This window comes from Scyliorhinus torazame, chromosome 19 (assembly GCF_047496885.1).
Source record: "Scyliorhinus torazame isolate Kashiwa2021f chromosome 19, sScyTor2.1, whole genome shotgun sequence".
NCBI lineage: Eukaryota > Metazoa > Chordata > Chondrichthyes > Carcharhiniformes > Scyliorhinidae > Scyliorhinus > Scyliorhinus torazame.
The window spans coordinates 17,679,553-17,690,389 of NC_092725.1; the positions used below are offsets into that span (position 1 = coordinate 17,679,553).

Here is a 10,837-nt window from a genome sequence, read left to right on the forward strand (position 1 = left end):
ATACAGTCAGTAACACAGGGTGCTGCGGGAGAGGGGTTACTGAGTGACAGTGTGAGGGAGCTGGATTAACATCAGTAGAGATACAGTCAGTAACACAGGGTGCTGGGGGAGAGGGGTTACTGAGTGACAGTGTGAGAGAGCTGGATTAACATCAGTAGAGATACAGTCAGTAACACAGGGTGCTGCGGGAGAGGGGTTACTGAGTGACAGTGTGCTGTGTGGAGTGTTTTTTGGGGAGGGGCTATAACGGGTGCGAGACAGGGAGGGGAACGTGTGTCACCGCGACACCATGGGGATGCTGAGCGCCCCCTTGAGGCCGCCGTGCTGAGCGTCGGCCCACGAGTCCCTGCGAGCCAACCCCAGGAAGGTGAGCCGGAACTCCCGAAGGCGGAACGCGTAGACGATGGGATTGACGGCTGAGTTGGCGTGCGAGAGTACGATGGCCAGGTCCAGGACCCATAGCGGAGGGCGCGGGCAGGCCGGGCAAAGGGTGGCCAGGGCATTGAGGACGTGAAGCGGGAGCCAGCACAGAGCGAACAGGCCCACGACCAGGAGGAGTACCTTGGCGGCCCGCAGCTCGCCCCGGAGCACGGCACGGGGCCCGCCGCCCAGGCTGCGGAGGTGCCGCCGCGCAACCACGAATATCTGTGCGTAGACGGCCAGCATGGCCAGCAGGGGCAGCAGCACGCAGGACAGGAAGTTACAATACACCATGTAGGAGAGATCGACCACCTGCTCGAAGAGGCAGTCCACCTGCGCGCACCGCGGCCCGCTGCGGTTGGACCGACTCTGCCACCGAGACCCGGTCCCGTTCCCCGGGCAGACACGCGTGGCACTGCCAGCCTTGTTCCAGCCAAACACGGGGATCAGTCCCAGGAACAGCGAGAGGACCCAGAGCAGAGCAATCACACGATTGGTCCGACGACTCGTGACCAGCTGCGTATACCTGAGAGAGAGAGAGGGTACAGCACGGAGTTAGATACAGAGTAAAGCTCCCGCTACACTGTCCCCATCAAACACTCCCAGGACAGGTACTGCACGGGGTTAGATACAGAGTAAAGCTCCCTCTGCACTGTCCCCATCAAACACTCCCAGGACAGGTACAGCACGGGGTTAGATACAGAGTAAAGCTCCCTCTGCACTGTCCCCATCAAACACTCCCAGGACAGATACAGCACGGGCTTAGATACAGAGTAAAGCTCCCTCTACACTGTCCCCATCAAACACTCCCAGGACAGGTACAGCACGGTGTTAGATACAGAGTAAAGCTCCCTCTACACTGTCCCCATCAAACACTCCCAGGACAGGTACAGCACGGGGTTAGATACAGAGTAAAGCTCCCTCTACACTGTCCCCATCAAACATTCCCAGGACAGGTACAGCACGGGGTTAGATACAGAGTAAAGCTGCCTCTACACTGCCCCCATCAAACACTCCCAGGACAGGTACAGCACGGGGTTAGATACAGAGTAAAGCTGCCTCTACACTGCCCCCATCAAACACTCCCAGGACAGGTACAGCACGGGGCTAGATACAGAGTAAAGCTCCCTCTGCACTGTCCCCATCAAACATTCCCAGGACAGGTACAGCACGGGGTTAGATACAGAGTAAAGCTCCCTCTACACTGTCCCCATCAAACACTCCCAGGACAGGTACAGCACGGTGTTAGATACAGAGTAAAGCTCCCTCTACACTGTCCCCATCAAACACTCCCAGGACAGGTACAGCACGGGGTTAGATACAGAGTAAAGCTCCCTCTGCACTGTCCCCATCAAACATTCCCAGGACAGGTACAGCACGGGGTTAGATACAGAGTAAAGCTCCCTCTACACTGTCCCCATCAAACACTCCCAGGACAGGTACAGCACGGTGTTAGATACAGAGTAAAGCTCCCTCTACACTGTCCCCATCAAACACTCCCAGGACAGGTACAGCACGGGGTTAGATACAGAGTAAAGCTCCCTCTACACTGTCCCCATCAAACATTCCCAGGACAGGTACAGCACGGGGTTAGATACAGAGTAAAGCTGCCTCTACACTGCCCCCATCAAACACTCCCAGGACAGGTACAGCACGGGGTTAGATACAGAGTAAAGCTGCCTCTACACTGCCCCCATCAAACACTCCCAGGACAGGTACAGCACGGGGCTAGATACAGAGTAAAGCTCCATCTACACTGTCCCCATCAAACACGCCCAGGACAGGTACAGCACGGGGTTAAATACAGAGTAAAGCTCCCTCTACACTGTCCCCATCAAACACGCCCAGGACAGGTACAGCACGGGGTTAAATACAGAGTAAAGCTCCCGCTACACTGTCCCCATCAAACACTCCCAGGGCAGGTACAGCACGGGGTTAGATACAGAGTAAAGCTCCCTCTACACTGTCCCCATCAAACACGCCCAGGACAGGTACAGCACGGTGTTAGATACAGAGCAAAGCTCCTGCTACACTGTCCCCATCAAACACTCCCAGGACAGGTATAGCACGGGATTAGATACAGAGTAAAGCGACCTCTACACTGTCCCCATCAAACACTCACAGGACAGGTACAGCACGGGGTTAGATACAGAGTAAAGCTCCCTCTACACTGTCCCCATCAAACACTGCCAGGACAGGTACAGCATGGGGTTAGATACAGAGTAATGCTCCCTCTACACTGTCCCCATCAAACACTCCCAGGACAGGTACAGCACGGGGTTAGATACAGAGTAAAGCTCCCTCTACACTGTCCCCATCAAACACTCCCAGGACAGGTACAGCACGGGGTTAGATACAGAGTAAAGCTCCCTCTACACTGTCCCCATCAAACACTCCCAGGACAGGTACAGCACGGGGTTAGATACAGAGTAAAGCTCCCTCTACACTGTCCCCATCAAACACTCCCAGGACAGGTACAGCACGGGGTTAGATACAGAGTAAAGCTCCCTCTCCACTGTCCCCATCAAACACTCCCAGGACAGGTAAAGCACGGGTTAGATACAGAGTAAAGTTCCCTCTACACTGTCCCCATCAAACACTCCCAGGACAGGTACAGCACGGGGTTAGATACAGAGTAAAGCTCCGTCTACACTGTTCCCATCAAACACTCCCAGGACAGGTACAGCACGGGAGATAGATACAGAGTAAAGCCCCCTCTACACTATCCCCATCAAACACTCCCAGGACAGATACAGCACGAGGTTAGTTACAGAGTAAAGCTCCCTCTACACAGTCCCCATCAAACACTCGCAAGACAGGTACAGCACGGGGTTAGATACAGAGTAAAGCTCCCTCTACACTGTCCCCATCGAACACTCCCAGGAAAGGTACAGCACGGGGTTAGATACAGAGTAAAGCTCCCTCTTCCCTGTCCCCATCAAATACTCCCAGGACAGGTACAGCACGGGGATAGATACAGAGTAACGCTCCCTCTACACTGTCCCCATCAAGCACTCCCAGGACAGGTTCAGCACAGGGTTAGATACAGAATAAAGCTCCCTCTACACTGTCCCCATCAAACACTCCCAGGACAGGTACAGCACGGGGTTAGATACAGAGTAAAGCTCACTCTACACTTTCCCCATCAAACACTCCCAGGACAGGTAAAGCACGGGGTTAGATACAGAGTAAAGCTCCCTCTACACTGTCCCCATCAAACATTCCCAGGACAGGTACAGCACGAGGTGAGATACAGAGTAAAGCTCCCTCTACACTGTCCCCATCAAATTGTCCGAGGACAGGTACAGCACGGGGATAGATACAGAGTAAAGCTCCCTCTACACTGTCCCCATCAAGCACTCCCAGGACAGGTTCAGCACAGGGTTAGATACAGAATAAAGCTCCCTCTACACTGTCCCCATCAAACACTCCCAGGACAGGTACAGCACGGGTTAGATACAGAGTAAAGCTCCCTCTACACTGTCCCCATCAAGCACTCCCAAGACAGGTACACAACGGGGTTAGATACAGAGTAAAGTTCCCTCTACACTGTCCCCATCAAGCACTCCCAGGACAGGTACAGCACAGGGTTAGATACAGAGTAAAGCTCCCTCTACACCGTCCCCATCAAACACTCCCAGGACTGGTACAGCACGGGTTAGATACAGAGTAAAGCTCCCTCTAAACTGTCCCCATCCAACACTCACAGGACAGGTACAGCACGGGGTTAGATACAGATTAATGCTCCCTCCACACTGTCCACATCAAACACTCCCAGGACAGGTATAGCACAGGGTTAGATACAGAGTAAAGCTCCCTCTACACTGTCCCCATCAAACACTCCCAGGACAGATAGAGCACGGGGTTAGATGCAGTGTAAAGCTCCCTCCACACTGTCCCCATCAAACACTCCCAGGACAGGTACAGCACGGGGTTAGATACAGAGTAATGCTCCCTCTACACAGTCCCCATCAAACACTCCCAGGACAGGTACAGCACGAGGTTAGTTACAGAGTAAAGCTCCCTCTACACTGTCCCCATCAAACACTCCCAGGACAGGTACAGCAAGGTGTTAGATACAGAGTAAAACTCCCCCTGAACTGTCCCCATCAAACACTCCCAGGACAGGTACAGCACGGGGTGAGATACAGAGTAAAGCTCCCTCTACACTGTCCCCATCAAACACTCCCAGGACAGGTACAGCACGGGGTTAGATACCGAGTAAAGCTCCATCTACATTGTCCCCATCAAACATTCCCAGGACAGGTACAGCACGGGGTTAGGTACAGAGTAAAGCTCCCCCTGCACAGTCCCCATCAAACACTCCCAGGACAGGTACAGCGCGGGGTTAGATACAGAGTAAAGCTCCCTCTACACTATCCCCATCAAACACTCCCAGGACATGTACAGCACGGGGTTAGTTACAGAGTAAAGCTCCCCCTGCACTGTCCCCATTAAACACTCCGAGGACAGGTACAGCACGGGGTTAGGTACAGAGTAAAGCTCCCCCTGCACTGTCCCCATCAAACACTCCCAGGACAGGTACAGCACGGGGTTAGATACAGAGTAAAGCTCCCTCTACACTGTCCCCATCAAACACTCCCAGGACAGGTGCAGCACGGGGTTAGATACAGAGTTAAGCTCCCTCTACACTGTCCCCATCAAACACTCCCAGGACAGGCACAGCACGGGGTTAGATACAGAGTAAAGCTCCTCTACACTGTCCCCATCAAACACTCCCAGGACAGGTAGAGCACGGGGTTAGATACAGAGTAATGCTCCCTCTACACAGTCCCCATCAAACACTCCCAGGACAGGTACAGCACGGGCTTAGATACGGAGTAAAGCTCCCTCTACACTGTCCCCATCAAACACTCCCAGGACAGGTAGAGCACGGGGTTAGATACAGAGTAATGCTCCCTCTACACAGTCCCCATCAAACACTCCCAGGACAGGTACAGCACGGGGTTAGATACAGAGTAAAGCTCCCTCTACACTGTCCCAATCAAACACTCCCAGGACAGGTACAGCACGGGGTGAGATACAGAGTAAAGCTCCCTCTGCACTATCCCCATCAAACACTCCCAGGACAGGTACTGCACGGGGTTAGATACAGAGTAAAGCTCCCACTACACTGTCCCCATCAAACACTCCCAGGACAGGTACAGCGCGGGGTTAGATACAGATAAAGCTCCCTCAACACTGTTTCCAGGGAATTACTTTACTTGGACGAGTCGATCTTGAGAATGATAGCATTTATATTTATATTTTATAATTAATGAAAATGCTGAATGATCGATTAGCTGCCAACAAGACGTGAATTGAAAGGGTTTTGAAGTTAACTTCAATTAATTTCTGCCATGTTGGAGCCAGAACATTGAAATATCTGGAAGCTTTCCCTCAGCCTCTCAGCGAGATATACTACTGACCCTCCGACAGTGCGGCGCTCGCTCAGTACTGACTCTCTGACAGTGCGGCACTGCCTCAGTACTGACCCTCCGACAGTGCGGCGCCCCCTCAGTACTGACCCTCTGACAGTGCGGCACTCCCTCAGTACTGACCCTCTGACAGTGCGGCGCTCCCTCAGTATTGACCCTCTGACAATGCGGCACTCCCTCAGTACTGACCCTCTGACAGTGCGACACTCCCTCAGTACTGACCCTCCGACAGTGCGGAGCTCCCGCAGTACTGACCCTCCGACAGTGCGGCACTCCCTCAGTACAGACCCTCTGACAGTGCGGCACTCCCTCAGTACTGACCCTCCAAAAGTGCGGCGCTCCCTCAGTACTGACCATCCCACAGTTTGGAGCTCCCTCAGTACTGACCCTCTGACAGTGCAGCACTCCCTCAGTACTGACCCTCCGACAGTGCGGAGCTCCCGCAGTACTGACCCTCCGACAGTGCGGCACTCCCTCAGTACTGACCCTCTGACAGTGCTGCACTCCCTCAGTACTGACCCTCTGCCATTGCGGAGCTGCCTCAGTACTGACCCTCCGACAGTGGGGAGCTCCCGCAGTACTGACCCTCCGACAGTGCGGCACTCCCTCAGTACTGACCCTCTGACAGTGCGACACTCCCTCAGTACTGACCCTCCGACAGTGCGGAGCTCCCGCAGTACTGACCCTCCGACAGTGCGGCACTCCCTCAGTACAGACCCTCTGACAGTGCGGCACTCCCTCAGTACTGACCCTCCAACAGTGCGGCGCTCCCTCAGTACTGACCATCCCACAGTTTGGAGCTCCCTCAGTACTGACCCTCTGACAGTGCAGCACTCCCTCAGTACTGACCCTCTGACAGTGCTACACTCCCTCAGTACTGACACTCTGACAGTGCGGTGCTCCCTCAGTACTGACCCTCTGACAGTGCAGCACTCCCTCAGTACTGACCCTCTGACAGTGCAGCACTCCCTCAGTACTGACCTTCTGACAGTGCGGAGCTCCCTCAGTACTGACCCTCTGACAGTGCGGAGCTCCCTCAGTACTGACCCTCTGACAGTGCGACACTCCCTCAGTACTGACCCTCCGACAGTGCGGCGCTACCTCAGCACTGACCCTCCGACAGTGCGGCACTCCCTCAGTACTGACCCTCCGACAGTGCGGAACTCCCTCAGTACTGACCCTCCGACAGTGCGGAACTCCCTCAGTACTGACCCTCCGACAGTGCGGCACTCCCTCAGTACTGATCCTCTAACAGTGCAGCGCTCCCTCAGTACTGACCCTCTGACAGTGCTGCGCTCCCTCTGTACTGACCCTCTGACAGTGTGGCGCTCCCTCAGTACTGACTCTCTGACAGTGCGGCGCTCCCTCAATACTGACTCTCTGACAGTGTGGTGCTCCCTCAATACTGACCCTCTGACAGTGCGGCGCTCCCTCAGTCCTGACCCTCTGACAGTGCGGCGCTCCCTCAGTACTGACCCTCTGACAGTGCAGCACTCCCTCAGTACTGACCCTCTGACAGTGCGGCACTCCCTCTCTACTGATCCTCTGACAGTGCGGCGCTCCCTCAGTACTGACCCTCTGACAGTGCGGCACTCCCTCAGTACTGACCCTCTGACAGTGCGGCGCTCCCTCAATACTGACCCTCTGACAGTGTGGCGCTCCCTCAATACTGACCCTCTGACAGTGCGGCACTCCCTCAGTACTGACCCTCTGACAGTGCGGCACTCCCTCAGTGCCGACCCTCTGACAGTGCGGCGCTCCCTCAGTACTGACCCTCTGACAGTGCAGCGCTCCCTCAGTACTGACCCTCTGACAGTGCAGCACTCCCTCAGTACTGACCCTCCGACAGTGCGGCGCTCCCTCAGTACTGACCCTCTGACAGTGCGGAGCTCCCTCAGTGCCGGCCCCGCGACAGTATGGGACTCGGGATTGTCTTCAGAGTGCCTGATCCTGTTGGGACTCCTCAGTGCCAGTTCTCCCCCAACCCACCCCTCGCCCTCCCGCCGTCTTCTCCTGGTTTACCTCAGCGGGTGGTTAACGGCGATGTAGCGGTCAATGGCGATGGCGAGGAGGCTGAAGATGGAATTCTGGGTGAAGACCAGGACCAGACAGGCGAGGAAGAGGCAGCCATGGACGTCCATGGTAATTTTGGCGCTGATGACGATTGACGCTGGGATAACAAGGACCCCCACCGCCAGGTCCGCCACCGCCAACGACACCAGGAAGTAGTTGGTGCTGCTCTTCAACCGTGGGTTTACCTGCACCGCCCAGCACACCAGGATGTTGCCCGCGACAGCCAGCACGGCTATGAGGATCTCCACGGTGATGTACAACGACATGACGATCGACCCACGTCCTCCCATCTCCTTCTGTCCGACCCCTGGCTCGCGGTTCCACCGCAGAGGGAGAGAGAGAGAGAGAGAGAGAGAGCTCGTGAGAAATACACATTCGGCAGATTGAAATCGAACTCCGTCCAACCCCAAGTAACCTGCAGCTCGCGCATCGATGTCTCGCAGAATAGCTGCTGCTGGGGCCGTGACCGTCGGCCCATCCTGTCCACACTGGCCCTCCGAGTGAGCAACCCACCTCATCTCAATCTCCCCCCCCCCTTGCCCCACCTCCATACCCCTGCGCAGTCTTCCCTCTCAAACAACAATCCAATTCGCTCTGTGTGAGCCTCCATTCTGTGAGATTGCAACTGCCTCCACCACTCTCTGGGACTGATGGAATGCATCCCAGAGTGCTAAACGAGATGGCTAGGGAAATTGCAAATGCACTCGTGATAATTTACCAAAATACACTAGACTCTGGGGTGGTCCCGGCGGATTGGAAATTAGCAAACGTGACACCACTGTTTAAAAAAGGAGGTAGGCAGAAAGTGGGTAATTATAGGCCAGTGAGCTTAACTTCGGTAGTAGGGAAGATGCTGGAATCTATCATCAAGGAAGAAATAGCGAGGCATCTGGATGGAAATTGTCCCATTGGGCAGACGCAGCATGGGTTCATAAAGGGCAGGTCGTGCTTAACTACTTTAGTGGAGTTTTTTGAGGACATTACCAGTGCGGTAGATAACGGGGAGCCAATGGATGTGGTATATCTGGATTTCCAGAAAGCCTTTGACAAGGTGCCACACAAAAGGTTGCTGCACAAGATAAAGATGCATGGCATTAAGGGGAAAGTAGTAGCATGGATAGAAGATTGGTTAATTAATAGAAAGCAAAGAGTGGGGATTAATGGGTGTTTCTCTGGTTGGCAATCAGTAGCTAGTGGTGTCCCTCAGGGGTCAGTGTTGGACCCACAATTGTTCACAATTTACATAGTTGATTTGGAGTTGGGGAGCAAGTGCATTGCGTCCAAGTTTGATTTGATTTATTATTGTCACATGTATTAGTATCCAGTGAAAAGTACTGTTTCTTGCATGCTGTACAAACAATGCATATCGTACATATGGAAGGAAGGAGAGACTGCAGAATATAAAGTGAACCTTCGGAAGGCGACGGGCCCGGACGGGATCCCTGGTCGTGCACACAAGAGCCTGCGCGGACCAGCTAGCAGAGGTGTTCACAGAGATCTTTAACCTGTCCCTACTCCACTCCGAAGTTCCCACCTGCTTCAAGAAGACCACCATCATACCGGTACCAAAGAAGAACCAGGCAACGTGCCTCAATGACTACCGTCCGGTGGCCCCGACTTCCGTCGTAATGAAGTGCTTCGAGAGGTTGATCATGAAGCGCATCAACTCCATACTGCCCGAACGCCTTGATGAAAAAAAAAATGAAATGAAAATCGCTTATTGTCACAAGTAGGCTTCAAATGAAGTTACTGTGAAAAGCCCCTAGTCGCCACACTCCGGCGACTGTTCAGGGAGGCTGGTACGGGAATTGAACTGTGCTGCTGGTCTGCCTTGGTCTGCTTTCAAAGCCAGCGATTTAGCCCTGTGCTAAACAGCCCCTGCATCTACTGCAATTCGCATATCGTTGCAACCGGTCCACATCAGATACCATTTCCCTGGCCCTGCACTCATCCCGAGAGCATCTCGAAAACAAGGACTCCTGTATCAGACTCCTATTCACTGACTACAGCTCCGCCTTCAACACCATAATCCCAGCCAAGCTCATATCAAAGCTCCAAAACCTAGGACTTGGCTCTGCACTCTGCAAATGGATCCTCGATTTTCTGACCAACAGACCACAATCAGTAAGAATGAACAACATCTCCTCCTCCACAATAGTCCTCAACAACGGAGTCCCACAAGGCTGCGTACTTAGTCCCCTACTCTACTCCCTGTACACACACGACTGCGTGGCAAAATTTGGTTCCAACTCCATCTACAAGTTTGCTGACGATACGACCATAGTGGGCCGGATCTCGAATAACGATGAGTCCGAATACAGGTGGGAGATAGAGAATCTAGTGGAGTGGTGTAGTGACAACAATCTATCCCTCAATGCCAGCAAAACTAAAGAGCTGGTCATTGACTTCAGGAAGCAAAGTACTGTACACACCCCTGTCAGCATCAATGGGGCCGAGGTGGAGATGGTTAGCAGTTTCAAATTCCTAGGGGTACACATCTCCAAAAGTCTGTCCTGGTCCACCCACGTTGACGCTACCACCAAGAAAGCACAACAGCGCCTACACTTCCTCTGGAAACTAAGGAAATTCGGCATGTCCACATTGACTCTTACCAACTTTTACAGATGCACCATAGAAAGCATTCTATCGGGCTGCATCACAGCCTGGTATGGCAACTGCTCGGCCCAGGACCGCAAGAAACTTCAGAGAGTCGTGAACCCCGCCCAGTCCATCACACAAACCTGCCTCCCATCCATTGACTCCATCTACACCTCCCGCTGCCTGGGGAAAGCGGGCAGCATAATTAAAGACCCCTCCCACCCGGCTTACTCACTCTTCCAACTTCTTCCATCGGGCAGGAGATACAGAAGTCTGAGAACACTCACGAACAGACTCAAAAACAGCTT

General features: G+C 53.9%; 1 protein-coding gene across 1 annotated transcript; it reads right to left on the minus strand.

Annotated features, from left to right (window-relative positions):
• Nucleotides 1-276: 276 nt before the first annotated feature.
• LOC140396633 (adenosine receptor A2a-like) lies at nucleotides 277-8,214 on the minus strand. Its single transcript, XM_072485426.1, has 2 exons — nucleotides 7,881-8,214; nucleotides 277-946 (listed from the first exon to the last, which is right to left on the minus strand). The coding sequence occupies exons 1-2, from the start codon at nucleotides 8,195-8,197 to the stop codon at nucleotides 277-279; spliced, it is 987 nt and encodes a 328-aa protein (XP_072341527.1). The 5' UTR covers nucleotides 8,198-8,214.
• Between the last annotated feature and the right edge of the window lie 2,623 nt (nucleotides 8,215-10,837).